This window comes from Octodon degus, unplaced genomic scaffold (genome assembly GCF_000260255.1).
Source record: "Octodon degus isolate 3935 unplaced genomic scaffold, OctDeg1.0 scaffold00037, whole genome shotgun sequence".
NCBI lineage: Eukaryota > Metazoa > Chordata > Mammalia > Rodentia > Octodontidae > Octodon > Octodon degus.
In genome coordinates, this window is record NW_004524613.1 from 12,073,735 (window position 1) to 12,092,475 (window position 18,741).

Genomic DNA, 18,741 nt, shown 5'->3' on the forward strand with positions numbered 1-18,741 from the left:
TTCTGGGCAGCTTGCTCTGAGAGCAGGAAATGAGAAGGAGGAAGGAGAAACAGCAGATACCGTAGGTTGCTGTTCACTTCGTGTGGAGCATATCAACCTGCACCCAGAATTGGATGGTCAGGAATATGTGGTTGAGTTTGATTTCCTTGGGAAGGACTCCATTAGATACTACAACAAGGTCCCAGTGGAAAAACGAGTACGTTAATGTGTCCTCTGTTCCATGTCTTAGTTTTTTATTTATGTATTCAAGCACTAGCTGAGTGCTTTTTGTGTCCTTGGCATTTTGCAAAAATGGCATAAGAGGGGGAGGAATATTGTTTGGTATGCTATTTACCTTTCTTTCATTCCCTGTCCCTCAACTTGTACTACCTTCCTCAGAATGAGGGGCAAAGAGCCTGCTATAGAGAGCAAGTTCACTACAGCAAGTTCAGTGTGAGATTGAACCTGATCACATTGTTTTAATGATTTAACTATATCAGAACATTCCTTGGTCATGTTGCACATTATCGCCTTGCATGTGTTGTACAACCTCACACCAACTTCTGATTAAACTTCTTTAGTTCTCAAATCCATGACTGTAGAGGGAGCTACAGCTTTATATCTTCAACCTAATCTTTCCTGAAGTATTTTGCTGACTTACACAGTATAGCAGCAGTGGTGAACCTATGGCATGCATGCTGTGATGGGCTGTTTGTATCATTGAAAGCTCTAAGAGGTGCACCATCATGGGTATGCAGCCTTAGTAACCAGCCCAGTGGGTAACAGTATGTGTTTCAGTGTAAATGTGTGTACATGTAAAGGAGTGTTTCTGTTTTTAGGAGACAGACACTGAAATGTTTAGGGCTAAAGGGCAATAATGTAATTACAAAAAAAAAAAAAAAAAATGCCTTAGGACAGATAATTATGCATGAAACATAAATACAAATATAGAAACAATCTGTTAAAGGATGTATGGGTGTTGCTTATATCTTTTCTGAGTTTTTATAAATTTGAAATTATTTTTAAGGGGTTTGAAAAGAATAGTAATAATTGGACTTCACTTATTTCTTTTAGGTTTTTAAGAATTTGCAGTTATTTATGGAAAACAAGCAGCCTGAGGATGATCTGTTTGATAGACTTAATGTGAGTGGACAAAGCATACTGGCTTAGCTGAAGCAACAGTTAAGCACAACCTCATCAACTTTTAAAAAAAAGGAGAGGGCTGCCAGGTGGTAGCTTAGGCTCTCCCTTTAGCTAAGCCTCTCCTGTGGAATTCTTTCTTGTACTCCCTCAGGGCACACAGTGAATCCATGAATGCCTTAAGGCTTGGAGCAAACAACTCTCCCCTTTATTCTCCCACCTCCTGTGAAGCCTTCCGTTGGCTGAATACCTTGCCACTTAAGATAGAAAGCAAAATTTTCCCCTGTGGCTATGGCAGGACAAATTTGTTTTACTGTCTTGTTTCAGATTGTACTGTATAGGGAGGTATCATGAACCCCTATATTCTGGAATTATCTTCCCTCTTCCTAACTCCTCACTTGAAAGCCTGTAAACTTGACAAGATTGTGACCATAACTGATGCAGCTGATTCCTAGGACTTGGCCAGAGGGGGTAGCACTCAGTGATTCAAGTGTCTGCCTGACAAGTGGCTCTTACTTCAGTTCCCGTGACTTTACTGTTGCTCTGTGTCCTCCAGACTGGTATTCTAAATAAGCACCTTCAGGATCTCATGGAGGGCTTGACCGCCAAGGTGTTTCGTACATACAATGCCTCCATCACGCTACAGCAGCAGCTAAAAGAACTCACAGCCCGTAAGTACTGTTTGGCCACATAAGGCCACACCTGCTGATGGTGCCAGTGATGTTCCTTGGATAAATCTTACATTAGTTCCACTTTTCTGTCTACCATTGTGACTGAAATTTTTCCCTCTAGGCCTCTAGCAGATAGTTCAGGCTTAGCTGTATAACATAAGTTCTGTGCTATTCTCTCATTCCTACCCTAACTTCTAGATTGATTTCATGAAATGCTGACAGGAACAGTCCATCTGCTTTGAAAATGCCTGCATTTTGTGTTCTGTATATATGTTATTTAACAGCTCCCAGGGTGAAGACATAATACTGTGATGTTCTGTTAAAAGTTGCCATGGTTACCCAAAAAAATTAATGGGAGCAAATCCTTTTCCTAAGGTTTCTGTCTCCTCCCTACCCCTAATACAAGTAATTTTCCAAACACTAGCTACAGAACATATCAAGATTTATAGATTCCCCCCCCCCGAATCTAGTCACTAATAAATTTTCACTCTCTATAAATATGTCATGTGGTCTTAGAATATCAGCCAAATAAGCCAGAGATGGGTATGTCTAGGGTGGAATAAATAATGCCACACCATATAAGTAGAACAAAGAGAAAGAAAAGCTATTATAATCCAGTATGAACAATGTATCTAAAAGTGTACCTTGGGGGGCCAGGGAGATAGCTCAGTAGAATAAATGCTTGCCTGGCGAGCGTGAGCGCCTGAGTTCAATCCCTGGTTCTGCCAAAAGAAAAAAAAAGTGTACCTTGATACAGTATAATTGCTTCAGACATTTTATATGTATTTGGGTCATTAGTCTGGTTGTTAATTGTAGAATCAAATTGATAAGGACTTAAAAGAAATAAATGAATCTGGTGCTTGCCAAAAAGGGGGGTGTGAGTGAAGGGGAAGAAAAGAATTGAGATGTATATGTGTACAGTTCCTCACAATGAATGTAATCATTATGTACTGCAACTGTGCACGATGATGTGTGCTCGCAGTCCTAGCTACTTGGGAGATGAAGCAGTAAAAGCACTTGATCCCAGAAATTTGGAGCTCACCTAGGCAACATTGAGATGCCTAAATAAATAATAGGATTCCTCTTCTGGTAGGAATTTATTCTGGTTAGGCTTACATAGAAGTACTTCCTTTCTGCTGTCTTTTTATTATAACTTGGACTAAATTTTGACCTTGTGGCAAACTTTATATTCCTCTGACTCTGTGTCTTGGGAGAAACTTGATCATCTCAGTGCAACCAAGATATAAACCACTAAGGAAGATACTTCGTATATGCCTTTGATCTACTGTACAGACTGACTCTCTTACTGTTGTGTTTATTTCCAGCGGATGAGAACATCCCAGCAAAGATTCTCTCTTACAACCGCGCCAATCGAGCTGTTGCAATCCTTTGTAACCATCAGAGGGCACCGCCAAAAACTTTTGAGAAGTCTATGATGAACTTGCAATCTAAGGTATGGGCAGATATTTAAAATGAGAGGCTTTTGTAATCGAGTCTTTTAGGCCAGGATATCAGCAGGCCAATCTTAATCTGCTCTGGAGCAAAAGATAAACAAATGGAGACAGTATGATACTTAGGAATATTACGGGTACTCATTGTTCTGCAAGTCTTAATGCTGTGGGCAGAAGTTTAGCACTGACCACTTTCGATTTCGAAGTACTAATTTCAGTTCTAATTCTTATCATTATTGTACACAAGAAAAGTGGACTATACAAAGTTGTATAGGGAGTCTTGCTGCCACATTCCAGAAATACTTCTTCTAGAGCTAGCTCAGTGGTTGAGTACTCATCTAGCCTGCGTGAGACCCTGTTTGATCCCCAAAGCTTGCAGGAGGAAGAGAGAGACAGAGGCAGCTATTTCCAAGTTAAACTGTTGTAAATTTTACTTATTTTTTTATTTTTTATTTTTTTATTTGTGTGTGTATGTGTGTGTGTGGCCAGCTCAGCCCACCAGGGGGCAGGGCTGGCTGGCTTGTGGTGCTGGGGATTGAACTGCGGTCCCTGTGCTTTGCTAAGCTTGTTCTAAGTAGGTGCTTTAGACCACTGAGCCATCTCACCAGCCCAAACTGTTGTAAGTTTGAAAAGATAATCATATTTGTATATAATTCATCATCAAACATCTGTTTAATTTTGATTGTGTGTCAAAGTTATGCCCTAGAGGGAGAGAGACTTACGCGAACAAGATGATACCATTTTCCTTTCAAGTGTCATGTCCTCCTCTGAGTCTGATGAGCATTTTCTGTCTGATCAGTGGCTAATTCACCTGTCCTAATTTGCTAATACATGATGAGAATTTGAAGATAATTCACTATAGAACAAATATACAAGGTTACAAGGGAAAACAATTATTGAAATACAACTATTAGATTTTAAGGATAGATGTACGTACTAAATGTGAGGTCAGCGTAGTTCAGTGGTGGATCACTTGGCTAACATGTACGAGGTCCTGGGTTTGCTTTTTAGCACTGCAAAAACGGTCTTAAGGTGGTTCTAATGATTACTGTAATTAATTATTACAAATATTGATGTTAGTGTTGTTTGTTGCCTCCAATTCATAAGAAATACTCAATGTCAACTAGAAATCAATGAGAATAGAGTTATTTTTTCTGTTCAAGTTTATGTAATTCTCTGTACTACCTGGACTACTAGAGTTTAAGAATTGCTGTGGAGCTAGGTGTGGTGCACACGGCTACATTCTCAGCATTTGAGAGGCTGGAGAAGATCACTACAAGCTTAAGGCCAGCCTGTGGTGTTATTTTAGGCAAGCCTGAGCTACATATTGAGGCCATGTCTCCCAAAAACAAGTGTATGGAGTGAGATTTACATACACATTTTCAGGTCCAGAGTGTTCTCTTTCTGTTGAGATAGTTGTCAAAGTAAATACCTAGCAGTAGTATGTCTGGGTCCAAAGACTCATACCGGTTATAGTTTATGCTACAGATGTTGCCTGCCTGAAAGGATGTACATGTCCACAGTGAATGAATATGCAGTTATAGACTTCCCTAGTCCTTGGTTGATATGGTTACCAAGCAAGGAACTAGCAGCTCTCCTTTGCTACCACTGTTTTAAATGGAATCATTTGGTGCTGCTTACCTTCCTAATGCTATCATGTTAAGTCAGAAATAAAAGCATGAATATATAGGTGCTGTTTACCTAATTTAGAAGACCTTCCCTGGAGTATGAGGAGTTCTTTTGTTGTTCATAGTCTGGAACCACTGTTTGGGCAGCCCAGGCTGCCTGCCAGACGAGCCCTCCAAGCCCTGGAACCCTCTCCTATGTGCCCACAAAGCAAACACATGCACATTTGCCAAATGAATCAATAGCATCTTTGATACTCTAAGAGAACTTGACATAGCCTGCCAATTTAGCATTCACAGAAATGGTTAAAAGATTGTGGTTTGCTGCATTTCTAGCCTAAGAATCTGGCTGGTGGCAACTGTGATGCTTTTGTGTATAGAATCAGTTCCTTCAGCTTGGCTTTGGACAACATAGATATTGGAAGTAAGCCACTCATAGTAAAAAATATTTAATGATTCCTTTACAATGGTGGCCTCTGTTACTATCCTTGGACTGTATGTGTATCTAACAAAAAATTCTAGGTTCAGCGGCAGCCCAGTGTGTGTGAGTCAAGCATGTTATTTACTCTGGGAGGTTCTCTTGACCTCATAGGTCAGCAAGGTGACCACAGGGATGGTATTCTGCCCCCAGCCACTTGTACTCACTGGTTGGAACTTTAGCTCCATAGCATTACATACTGCTGTCTGTAAGCAGCATCCCAAAGAGGAACAGACATTTTTCCAGTGGTGTTCAAGAGTTCCAACCTGAAAGGATGGAACTACCTGTCTCTTCCTTTATGGATATAGGTTCCACAAGATTTCCTTAACTCTTCAGATTTCTCTCAAGAACAAAAGCCAGGCCACACTATGTGTTATTGTTTCTTAGGTAGTCTTATCAGTGCATTTTTTTCTTAAGCTGGTGATTTCTTCCCAGACAACTGGCAGAATGTGAAGAATGACCTAGACTTGCTTTGTAAATACATATGCCCACCCTTGGGCTCCTCAGGAATTTATTCTGCAGTATCCTTAGGAAAAAAAGACTAAAATCTGTCATAGGATCTAGTTATTAAACATCTCTCATATGAGCCTTTCTCTCAGCAAGTTAACACCATGGTATTTTATTGAAAGATTGGCACCCATGCTCAGATTATTGCCTTCATAGAACCTTCATTTCATTGAAGACTATAAGTGAATAAATAGCAGCTAAATCCAGCAGTCACACTATATCGCCTTTGTGTATTGATGAAAATACTGGTTTGTGTTTTTAGCCAGCAACTCACAAAGAGAAGTAGCCTCCTGCTGGAGGTGACTTCTAGGTTTCTCCATCTTTGATGTAGCCCTCCTGTTATCTCTTTGATTGATTTTTTTCCTGACTTTACTGTTCTTCTAGATTGATGCCAAGAAGGATCAGCTAGCAGATGCTCGGAGGGACCTGAAAAGTGCTAAAGCTGATGCCAAAGTCATGAAGGATGCAAAGACCAAGAAGTATGTATCTGGTATTGTGTAAAGTCAGGGGATGTTGGTTAAGAGGAAAAAGTTTGTACATTGCTCAGAGGCTTTGGTCTCCTAGCTGTTCTAAGGTATCTGATTGGTTTTTTGGACATCTCTACCTAGGCCTCTTAGAGCTTCACTACCTCTAAGAGGCACAGTACAGTTGCGGTGTACTTTTGTCCAGAAGTGAGGTTTTGTTTGTTTTTTTTTCTTTACTGACTGCCATTCTTTTAGGGTAGTAGAGTCCAAGAAGAAAGCTGTGCAGAGACTCGAGGAGCAGCTGATGAAGCTAGAAGTTCAGGCTACAGACCGTGAGGAGAATAAGCAAGTTGCTTTAGGAACCTCCAAACTCAATTATCTAGACCCTAGGATCACAGTGGCTTGGTAAGTATTGAGCCCCCAGAGCTCCTTTTGATGATTTGAGAAAGGTAGGGGAGGGCATTGTTGTTGGCCTCCATGTGCCCTTCCTAAGCTGGACACTTACGCTGTGGTTGCTGACCCTTGTCTGCAAATGCAGTGGAATACCCTAGATGGTCTTAGTGATTCATTCCTGTTTTATTGCCTTTTGAGTATGTTTATATTTTGATAAGCTGGGATTGAAAAAATGGAAGAACCCATTCATCTATACTGAACCTCTCAATGAAATTTTCACAAATGAAGGGGAAAAAAGTAGAACGAGAGAGGAAAAAAAGTGACAATATAGACTTGAGCACCCTACACAGAGATAGAGTGGTCTTTTAACAAAGGCACATATATTATTACGCATGTGTATCCGCCACTCCTGGGCTGTTTCAGTCTGCCTCATGTGTGCTCAGACATTCCCAAACAAGTAGTTGTTGGGTTTTATTGTTTTAATGTATTTGGTTGTTACAGGGTCTCACTACGCAGCTCAGACTTAGTGATCCTTCTGTTTTCAGTCTCCCCAGTACTGGGATTATAGACATATGCCATTAGCCCAGATTCTGTGGCCAGCTCAGCTCACCCTGGGGCTGGGGCTGGGGCTGGGGCTGGGGCTGGGGCTGGGGCTGGTGTCGTCCCTTGCCTAAGCTTGCTAAGCAGGGGATTTAGCCTGCTGATCTCACCAGCCCCCCCCCCCCCCCCAGTAGTTTCTTTGGCTACAGCTGTTGAATACAAGGCCTAAGTGGTATTATCATGCCGAAATGGTTACCTTTGGGTCAGCAGCTCCCCTCCGCTGTGTCTTTGATGTAAGAGTTAAGAGCAAAAGATTTGTACATCACTTAAGGGCCCTGGTGCGCCAGGTGTTCTTGGGTTAACTCTTAGGTACAATGCTTAAAATTAGGGGCTTTGGAGCCAAACTGCATGGGTTAAAATTTCAGCTTTACCTTTCTCTACCTACAGGACATAGTTAACATCTCTGCCTGCATTTTCATGTTTCTCATTTTATACAGGTGTAGCAGCACTTTAGAGATGGGTAGCCCAATTAAATGAATTGGTAACAGTGCCCCAGGAGCCTAGCTGTTGCACCATTCTCATCCTCACCAGACAGACGTAAAGAAGGCAGCACACCCCAGTCCATACCTCTGATCTAGGCCAAGGCTGAGTCACTAATCCTTTTTTCTCTCTGTTTGCAGGTGCAAGAAGTGGGGAGTCCCGATTGAAAAAATTTTCAACAAAACTCAGCGGGAGAAGTTTGCCTGGGCCATCGACATGGCTGATGAGGACTACGAGTTTTAGCCAGTCTGAAGGGGCAGGGTTTTGTGAAAAGAACAGTGTGATTTGGGGAAGATGGATAAACTGTGAGCCTCACTTGCCCTCGTGCCTGAGGGAGAGAGGCAGCAAGTCTTAACCAACATCTTTGCGAAAAGATAAACCTGGAGATATTATAAGGGAGAGCTGAGCCAGTTGTCCTATGGACAACTTATTTAAAAATATTTCAGATATCAAAATTCTAGCTGTATGATTTGTTTTGAATTTTTTTTTTATTTTCAATGGGGCAAGTGGATGGGGATTTGTCAGCGTTTTGCCAGGCAAATTCACTGTTTCACTGAAGTGTTTGGATTCTCTTAGCTACTGTATGCGAAGTCCGATTATATTGGTGCATTTTTAGAGTTAGGGTTTTGCAATAACGTCTATATTTTAATAGAAACAAATTCCTCAACTCCCCCTCCCCCCGTTTCAGGAATTTAAAACTAAGTAGAACAAAAACCCAGCGCACCTGTTAGAGTCGTCACTCTATTGTCATGGGAATCAGTTTTCATTAGACTTGAAGCAGTTGTGACATTGGCAGTGTTTTGGTTCAGACACCTGTTCACAGAAAAGCATGATGGGAAAATATTTCCTGACTTGAGTGTTCCTTTTTAAATGTGAATTTTTATTTTTAATTATTTTAAAATATTTAAACCTTTTTCTTGATCTTAAAGATCGTGTAAAGTGGGGTTGGGGAGGGATGAAGGGTGAGTGAGTCTCTAAGGATAATGAAATAATGACTGAAACCATTTTCCCATCATTCTTTGTTCGGAGCATTCTCTGTACCCTTTAAGATATCCATGTTTTTTTCAAACCTCAGTCTTTCACTTGAAAGATTTTATTGTATGAAAAGTTCCACAGGTCAATAAATTTAGAGGAAAATGAGTATTTGGCCCAACAAAGGAAAAAAAAAATCAAGATTTTAGGGCTTTTATTTTTTTCTTTTGTAATTGTGTAAAAAATGGGAAAAAACATAAAAAGCAGAATTTTAATGTGAAAACATTTTTTGCTATAATCATTAGTTTTAGAAGCATTGTTAGTTTAGTGTGTGCAGAGTCCATTTCCCACATCTTTCCTCAAGTATCTTCTATTTTTATCATGAATTCCCTTTTAATCAACTGTAGGTTATTTAAAATAAATTCCTACAACTTACTGGCAACTTTCATGTCTGAGTATTTGTTACCAATAACATAGGACTTACTGTGTGATGTGGTCTGACCGCCTGGGTTAGGAAGGGTGGGTCCCTCCTCAGAAGTGATAGAACTGAGCCACACTTAGAAGGGGGTGCATTTCTCCTACTGTGGCGGATGTAGGGTGAAAAGCAGATACAAATTTACATCCTTGGATAAGGACAGGCCCAGAAAATGATGGGGGGAAGGAAATTCACAAGAACAGGTGTGATGGGAGAACTGTTTCTGAAACCTAATATAGGTTAATATTTGAGCAAATAAAGCCAAGTATATTTGGGAGGCAGATTTTTGGATCTCTGTCATGTCAGCCCAAAACAGAAGGTAGTTTTTTGGGGTTTGCTTATGTGACTACAGCCTACAATCAGGATAGAAAGAATTAAAGGAACTGAGCCTTTTGGAGCACTAGATCCCAGAAGCCTTTCCCAGGTGCTACGAAGACTTCTTGCATTGACTGGATGGATGAAAGAAGGTGTGGCCTATAACCATTTCATTCCCCACAAAGAAATTTTCCTCTCATCCTAGATAGTCTAGAAGTCCATGAAAGTTGAGGTCTCCAGGTCAAATGAGCAGGATGGCCTCAATAAGTCATCAAGGAAAGAGCTCTGGGTTATCCCCCATTAGCTTGCAGATACACTTCAGGTGATCTCTTTAATGGTTTTTTTTTTTTTTGAGGCTGGAAGCAGGGTTGGTGCTGAGCCCACCACAGAACACTGGGGGCATCCTTGGCAACCTGTATTCATTGGTCACTGAGGGGGAGGCAGCATTCAACACAGAATAAAGGAAGTTACAGAGCGATTGTTTCTTTGGAACAGGAAATTGCAGCCATATATTTTTCACTTGTGTGGTGCTGAGGTGGCTGGACATGGATTGTTGAACAGCAACAGATTCATCAGGTACCAAACTGGCAAGAATATGGCTGATGGCTGTGTGACCTCCAGCCAAGTAATGGTGGCACATGCCTGTAATTCCCAGCATTTGGGAGGCTGAGGAAAAAGGATGGCCATGAATTGAAGACCATATCTCAAAAAAAAAACACAAACTTTACCTCAGATTTGGGACTCAAGCAGGACCTTGAGACACAACTAGGACAAAGCAATGTCTATGACTAGAAGTGGAGTTACAAGGGAAGTAGTACCTGCCAAGGACCTGCTCCTGCAAGTCTTCTGAGGACAAACTTGGCAACTCAATGGTGGTCAAGACAGCTATGATGTGAGAATGCCACCAGAGAATGAGCAGCTGACATGGCTATGAGATGAGGGGAGAGGCTAAACAGGTAGAGATGGGCTAGACCTACCAGCTAAAAGAAGCGTAGGGTGGAAGCCTGCCTGTCCCTCCCCCCCCCCAATCACCCAGAGGTGTCTGAGGCCAGACAGGCAGGTCCTGAGAAAACCTGTCAAGCCTTTCCATGCTGCTGGGGGTAGGGGGCAGTTTCCATGTCCTAGACATCTGGGTGCTGCCTTAATTTCATTTGCTCCCCCACCCCTTCACATCTGGGCAGCAGGATTTTACTCATTCCACCTTGGGCCTGTGCCACCTTAAAAGAAGTAGGGGGTACTGAAGGAGCTGGGTATGGTGGTACATGCCTATAATCCCAGTTCTCTGGGAGGCTGATAGAAGAGAATCAAAAAGTGAAAAGGGTTGGGGATGTAGCTCAATATGAGGAATCTGAGTTCAACCCCCAGGACCATGAAAAACAAAAGGCCAGGATCTGTAGCCCTTCCAGCTGCCACCTCTTCCTCTTCATCTCACACACCTGCCATGAGTCATCACCAGCCATTCCTCACCTACCACAACTGTTTCTGTCATTTCTGCTCCAGTGTCTTCCTGTGTTCTGACTATAGTCATAGAGGGCTGTAAGTGACCAAGCCCAGAATGTGGGCTCTTCATTCTGTGTCTAGTTTAGGCCACTGTTGGCACTAGATGCTGTTGACCTCTCCTTTACTCCTATTGAAGTGAATTTTGCAAATAATCCATAACTATTGACATGCATCTGTCACCACAAGTCAGTTTCGGGCCTGCACCCTGCCAGCACCACACAGGTTAAAAATACCTTGCTGCAATCTTGCTCTAAACAAATGATGGCTTTATTCTGTGTTCAGTACTACCTCTCTCATACAGGTTGCCAAGGACACCCCAGGAAGGTCCCTTGTGTCAACAGTTAATCATTCCTGCACACAGCCTAGTCTCTTTTAAATTTGTCTTTCCTGGACATTTTATGCCAAAGGAATGATATATGCTGTGACCCCTCCCTTCCAAAAGCAACTCTTGTCATCACATCACCCAGTCCTGCTTTCACTGGTACGATTATGGCTGCTGCTGAGTTACCTCTTAATATTAAGCCCTTAGGTGCTGTGGTCTCACTTGTCCTGGCTGATTCCAGTCCCACCTGTGGGATTCTGTCCCTGTCTCTGCCCAGGCCCTCCTGAGCTCCAGACACACTGCCAACTACATCTCTGCATGGTTTGTGCACAGGAACCAGAACCTCAGCACTTTCCCAACAGAACTCAGGCTCTGCACTCTGGAGCGTGTTGGGACAGAGTGAAAGGCACTGCATCCATGTGGTCCGCTGCCCCATCCTTGTCTCCTGTCTCATTCCTATACCCAGGAAATCACCAACTCTGAAATCAATTCCTACTTCTGTATATACTATCGGCATTTCACCTACTGGAAAAATAATTTTTAAAATTTTCTTCTGAAACAAGTCGTATATTTCAGTCTTGCAAATTCCTTCACACAAGGACACACTCAGCTTGTTAGGAACTAAAGCACTTTTTGGAGAAAACGCATTACCCTGAGATGACGTCAGTTAGGCTAGTTTGGATGGGTGTTAAGTAGTCCACTGACAAAGCCTGTGAACAAGGACACAAATTCGCAATGATAATTATTTCCACAATCTTGAGCACTCAGTGTAAAACAAGCATTTTAAAGTTCACTAACCTATTAACTTCTTTTTTTTTTTCTATTAACTTCTTTTAAAGGTTGTACTTAATGTATATATTTTTAAGAGAATATTTTGGGAAAACATTGAAATATTTGTGGATATGACAGTTGAAATTTGTGTTTTTAATTTGTGAAATTAATTACCTTTGAATATATATTCAAAGGTAATTAATTATGCTTATATTGAAATTTCCACTGATAATATCACATAGCATTTCTACAACATTGTGGATAAATCTCAAAAATGTGCAGCTGAACATACTCAGACACAGATACATAGGCTATGATTCTATTTATATGAAATTTTAGAATAGGCAAAACTCACCTATAGTAACAAGTAGTAAACTGGTGGTTGCTGGACCAAAGTTGGGAAAAATAACTACAAAGAAGCACCAAAAAACCTGGAGTATTAGCAAGTATGGTGACAGGGTTATAATCCCAGGATTCTGGGAGGCTGAGGCAGAGGATCAAGTTTGAGTCCCACCTGAGGAATTCAGTGAGACCCTCCCTGTCTAAAATAAAAAAGGACTGGAGATGCAGGTGAGTGAAGGCACTGGGTTCTATCTCTAGTAGTAAAAGAAGGTTGTTTTTTTTTTTTTTTTTTTTTTTTTTTTTTGTTTTGTTTTTTGCGGAACCAGGGATTGAACTCAGATCCTTGCGTTTGCCAGTCAAGTGCTTAGCCTACTGAGCCATCTCCCTGGCCCAAGAAGGTCCAATACATCCTGATTGGGTAGCAGTCACAAAAATGGATACATCTGTCAAAGCACATGAAATTCAGTTGCAGCAGTGGCTCAGTCCTATAATCCAGTTACTTTGGGCTACTTTTAACATTTCTTAAGTAGTGTTAGGATGTAGCTCTTTGAATTGAGATGGGATCTGCAGCACCATCGGGTGGGGAAAAAAGGCTTATCAAACTTTATAAAAATTGATGCATTTTGTATAAGTTATTAATAAAGTAGTTTTGAAACTGCTCTTCTCAATTTAGAAAGCAGTGACAGTGATGACTTAGAAGCTACTAGAGAATTCAAAAAATGACTTGTGAAAAGTACATAGAAAACTTTTTCATGAATTACAGGATATGTGAAAAATCAATATCTATGAATTCATAAATTTTAAATAAACCTTTTAAATAACGTAAATACATGTGTATTAACAAGTAAGCATATCTGGATTATTTTAATCACTCATTTCAAATCATGTTGGCATTTTGGTTGCCAAAAACCCCACGGAACACCTTGGCATGACCCTACTGTGAAAATGAGTGCTGTCCTATTTGGAAGGGGTTGCTAGGACACTTAACAGATCTCACTTTGCTCTAACCCCACAGCCACCAACAGATCTAGTGAAGGCCATGGGTCACTTCTCAGCACTCCCAGGGCCCTCAGCACAGAGCCAGTGAGGGCTGCTGGTGTTTCTACACCCACAGCTGAAGTGGGGAGTTGGTCCATGCTCTAAACGTGCCATGAGGAACATCTGGAAGACGGCAGAAGCAAAAGCAGGTCCGCTGTTGCCCTGGTGTCTCTTTTTGTTCTTTGGCGCCATATCTGACCTCAGAGCAACAGTGTTCTGCTCTCTTCCTGCTGGAGGCCTCCATGGGGTGGTCAGCAGGGAAAGAGCAGAGCCTGTGGGGAGAGCAGAATCCCTGGAAGCTGCAGGGCCAGCTGAGGTTTGCCTCAAATACGAAAACAGAAAGCCTCTTGAGGGACTGAGAATATATCCCAGGTGAGGTGGAAAGCTGGAGCACATGACTCAGAAGTGTGAGGCCCAACAACTCACTCTGAGCCATAGACAGGCTGGGGGGGCCAGAGGTCAAGAACCTAGTCTACAGGCTGCGGTGGAATTCAGGTGCTCGGAAGTGAACAGACTTGGAACACACAAAACTGAGTTTTAAAAGGACTGTTTAAAGAAAATAAACTCAGGGTTAGGCATGGATCAAATTAGACACTGCAGGTCTATAAATACGCCTTTTTTGTAGGAGGCATTTCACTGAATTATGCTTTTAAATTATGCCTTTATTCACTCAAAACCATTACAAGGACTGAGAAGGCTGAGGCAGAATGATTACTGTGAGATTTCAGATGGCAGAGATCATAAGGAACAAATGAAAAATGAGATAGCATTTGCTATGAATCTCTTGAAAACATTCTCCATTATTTAAGTCAGATAAGTATCCAAGTGAGAAACTTCTCTTAAAAGTTAAACCCAGGAAAATTATCTTCCCCAGGAAATCAGTTATCAAAATAGAAACTGTTACTGCTTTGGCTACCAGGAAGCTCTACCACATTTGATTCTCAACTGCAGTAACTACATTTGCCCATATCAACCGCAGCATATTCACTCTTTTCATAGTCTCATGCCCCATTTGTACAATATAGTATTTTTGTTGTTTTTAAGTAGACTTTTTTTTTTAAGGGTTGGAAAAGAATGTGTTTGTGGGGCCACCCAGGTCCCCCTGTAAGGAAGGACTTGTTGCCCAGCTGTTGGGAGAACTGTCAGCAGAAAACCTTCAAGGGCCAGTCTAGGATCACCTCAGCTGTGAAGAGCTGTGTGGCCAAGGCTGAATCCACATCCGCTTCAGGCCAATGCTAACACAGTTCCCTAGGGCTTGGCTGAGCTGTCATCAGTCCTGCATCTCAGCTCCATTCTTCCAGGTGCCCACTGTTTCCTTCCTGTCCTCTCCACAGTGCTGACCCCTGGTAAGCACCACATATTAACCTGTCAGACTCTGCTTCCTGAAGAACCTAACCTTGGCAACACTGAACAAAATAACTAAAACAGAAAACATTGGGTAGGGGCCAGAGAGAGCTCAGAGGTGGCAAGCACAGGTACTCGAGTGGTCCCCAGCCCCACATGCCATGTGGTCTCAGCCCAGGATGCAGGCACCCACTGGGCAGCCCTGGAACGGGGTGTGGTGGCACACACCTGTAATCCCAGCACTCAGGAGCTTGAGCCAGCAAGATCTCTCGTGAGTTTTGAGATCAGCCTGGGGACTACAAAAGTGAACACAAGGCCAGCCCAAACTGCACTGTGAGACCCTGTCAAAAAAAAAAAAAACAAAAAAACAAACAAGCAAAGAAACATTGGGTAGGTGTGTTTCGGAAAAGGAGTTAAAGATACATAATAAAGTGTTCACATGTGGACAGGAGCCAACATAGCACCGACTGGAGCCAGGCCTGCCACCTATTAGCTGTGTGGCCAAGGGCATGTTCCTTCATCTCTGTGGGCCTTCATTTTTCTGTTCAGTAGAGATAATAAGAATACTTATCTTGCACAGCTGCAATGAGGAAGAAATGAGCCACTGTGGATAAAGCAAGTCATACAGTGTTTACAACATGCCAATCACTGCTCTAAATGGTTATTAAACAGGCCAAGCCCATAGACCTGAAGCATTGGGCTGGGTCTCTCCAAAGACTCCAGGCACACACCTGGTGTGGCATGCTAACACATGAGTGCTCACAGAAGTAGGCCCACACAGGGCTGGCCTGGTGATGTCACAGGCATAGGCCTCACGTGGGTGCTGAGCTGCTCCTCACAGACAGCACAGCTGCACGAACTGCCAGCAACACCTACACACCCATATATATGCTGAGCTGGGAAAGCCCACACTGGCCGCACCCTCTGTGCGCCCTCTTTTTCCTGAATTTCCTTTAGTGGCAGGAGGTACCTGAGCCCTGGGATGGTGCCCAGAAGTCCCAAGAGGAAATAAGGCCCTGCTTCCTGATTACAGGCCTGGAAACAGTCTGAAAGCTCAAGCTCCTATTTGCAGGGATCTCTAGAGCCCCCAGAGGTCTGGCACAAGAGGCAAGAGTAAATACAAAGAAGTCTGGGCTGCCTGTTGGGCAGTTTCCAGAAAATGGAAACAGATAGGTGGGGGGTACTGGGAATGGAAATCACAACCTTGTACTTGCCAGGCAGGTACCATGCCGCTGAGCTATCTCCCCAGCCAGAAACATATTTTAAAAGTGCCTGAAGCCTTTTGGAGCTGCACAGAAAGTGCAATGAGCACGGCAGGATTTAGGGGGTCCTCTAGGGAGGAGCCCCAGGTTTTGCAGCCTCATCATCCTCCCTGGCCTTCCCCTCGCTGGTTAAGCACCAACTTTTTCTATCCCTAAGCTCAACAACCTTTTTCTGGCCTCAAGGCCTTTGTACCTGCTATTATCCCTGCTTGGAAAGTATTTTCCTTCCACCTTCCCTTACCAATCTACTTGGCCATTACTCGCATCCATTGGGCTTCTGCTGGGTCCTAAGGAGCTGAAGAGGTTTCACCTGAAGTAGGTCTCCTACCACATTTTATTGCACAACCCTCTGACTTTTTTCTCCATAGCCCTCATTACAACCGGCTCTACAAAATAGGCTACAGACAGGAAATAGCACCACTTCAAACCAATACAAGCCATGCTCTGTGAGCACCCACATTTTGCTGGGTTTCCTGTCTACAGCTAGCTGTGAGCTTGCCTCCCCTTTTCTGTACTGGTTAGCTAGCTATCTTCCATGCCTACCAGGACTTATCCAAGTCAGTGGCTCTCCTAGAAGATAGAAATGCGTGGACTCAGGCAGATGTGGGCTCAGACAGCCACTTGTTAGTGTGGGGTGTGGTGTGCACACCTGTAATCCCAGCACTTGGGAGGCTGAGGCTGGAGTAAAAGCTGTGAGTGTGAGGTGAATTAAAACTACACAGAAAGATCCCGCTTCAAAAAACAAAGCAATGGGGCCTGTGAGGTAGCTCAGCGGTCTAAAGCACTGCTTAGGTAAGCTTAGGCAGCCCCAGGGGACCACCACATGCAGTACCAGCCTGGCCCTCAGGCGGGCTGAGCCGCCCCCCCCCCACCAAAAAAAAAGCAAATAAATCCACTTGTTAATAATGTAGCTTTGGAACAAGTTGTAGAACTATGAATCTGTTACCCCATCAGTAAATAGGGGATCATTCTCCTTGATTAGTTATTATAGGGGTCAGGTGTGACCACATGCACACCCTTGTACCACTGGTTCAAATTAGTTCCCCCACGCACTTTTCAGGCCTGTCACTAAGTGGCAGACTTTCTCAACTACCCTAACTCCCATTAGAATAAAGTACCTGGGTGTCACACTGAATCATGAACTTCCTAGGGGCTCACTTAAGAAAATAAAAACATACCCACAAGGCACCACTACAGCAAGACAGAGTCCAAGGTAACCCCACACACTTGCCCGAGCCCCTGTCCAACACGGTGGGCTTCCTGACCCACTCTGACACACAGGTGCTAGTCTCACGAATCCCACAAAACCTTGATTATTCTCTGCCAGCTCAGTGGACCCTCTCACCTCTGGCATGCAATAAGTTGTCCTGCACTGCCTGAATGTCTGTTAAGCTCCACGGTGTCATAGTGTCCTCAATTTTAGTGGTGCTGTTGGCCTCTGAAAGGAAAAGAGAATAAATTAGTAACTGCAAGAAGGCCTCACAGCCTTTGAAGAGTGAAGGTCAGTGAGTGATGTGAGATGAAGAGGAAGAGACGACTCTGGACCAGGGCACAAAGGACACGCTGGGCCACGCAGAAAGGCCGGGCTTTACATGCAGTGGAAATTTATATCGGTATGCAGGGGCATCACGACTGCATCGCATTTTAGAGATTAAAACAGGCAGCACAGATGCAGGCGAGACCAAAAGGGATCCTGGGGAGAGTGATGAGGTCTCCAATTCACCTAGGGTGAGGCAGATCGTCGTTATGAGACGTTGTGCCTCAGCAGCTTGCAGAAATTCAGAGCCATCTTCTGGGAAGTGAAGTCTGTGAAAGGCGACATGGAGGACAGGTGAGAGAGCTGTGTTAAGAGGGGTTGTGAAGCAGGAATGGATCTGTCTGGGCACTGAGCGTCGGGGAAAGCCAGGCTTAGAGTCACTATCTGCACAGAGGGCGAAACCATAGGAAAGGTCAGTGCCTTAGTGACTGACCCAACACTGAATCTAGAGCCTGAGAAGGAAGGCCACGGAGGGACGAGGCAAACAGCATCCGGGAAAACCAAAGTTTAGGAGAGCGTCCGCCGGCGGGTGCTACAAGTAGGGACCAAGTCCTGCAGCGCGGGGAGCAACAGTGTGGTGGGGCAGGCAGCAGCAGATACGAGACAGAGGCAGGCCACTGCGGCTTCACGTCCGGCGCGACCCAGAGCCTACTCGTCCTGATGGCTATTCTTACGCCTGCGAGATTTCTACAAATGAGGGGTCCAATGCCATAGTACTAGCTCCAACGGCGGAATGCACGCGTCTGGTCGTCGCAACCGAGACCTCTCAAATCAGCAATCGCAGTTTGGGGGCGGGACAGGCATGCTGTCTATCACAGCCCATCGGCCAATCCATGAGTGCCCCCGCCCCCGCCCCTCCCTGGAGAGGGCGCGCGGAGGGCCCGCCCCCGCCGCCGCCGCGGGTGTGAGGCGGCCCGGCCTGGCTTCCTCCGCCGGGTATCCCTCACAGGTAACCGGCTTTGGCCGAGCGACCCGGAGGCCCACTGACCCTCACATCTCCCGGCTGGCCGCGGGCGGCGCTCGGGGCGCGACGGCTGCGGCGGGGCCTGTGCGACGCTTGGGGGCTGGCGCCCGC

The 18,741-nt window shown here is 44.0% G+C and overlaps 1 protein-coding gene and 1 long non-coding RNA gene across 2 annotated transcripts in view; one reads left to right on the forward strand and one right to left on the reverse strand.

The window, feature by feature from the left end:
• Top1 (DNA topoisomerase I) overlaps nucleotides 1-9,206 on the forward strand; it is a 118,617-nt gene extending 109,411 nt beyond the window's left edge. Inside the window, exons 15-21 of the mRNA XM_004630909.3 lie at nucleotides 11-196; nucleotides 1,054-1,122; nucleotides 1,676-1,790; nucleotides 3,116-3,243; nucleotides 6,236-6,330; nucleotides 6,571-6,720; nucleotides 7,929-9,206. Of these exons, the coding sequence (XP_004630966.1) occupies nucleotides 11-196; nucleotides 1,054-1,122; nucleotides 1,676-1,790; nucleotides 3,116-3,243; nucleotides 6,236-6,330; nucleotides 6,571-6,720; nucleotides 7,929-8,031 (846 nt within the window). The 3' untranslated portion in view covers nucleotides 8,032-9,206. The remainder of the gene's footprint in view (nucleotides 1-10; nucleotides 197-1,053; nucleotides 1,123-1,675; nucleotides 1,791-3,115; nucleotides 3,244-6,235; nucleotides 6,331-6,570; nucleotides 6,721-7,928) is intronic.
• A 5,574-nt stretch (nucleotides 9,207-14,780) lies between these two features.
• Nucleotides 14,781-18,451, reverse strand: LOC111816667. The gene is made up of 4 exons (XR_002821018.1): nucleotides 18,100-18,451; nucleotides 17,853-17,935; nucleotides 17,475-17,567; nucleotides 14,781-15,208 (listed from the first exon to the last, which is right to left on the reverse strand). It is a non-coding gene; the product is annotated as an uncharacterized LOC111816667 (long non-coding RNA).
• Nucleotides 18,452-18,741: the final 290 nt, after the last annotated feature.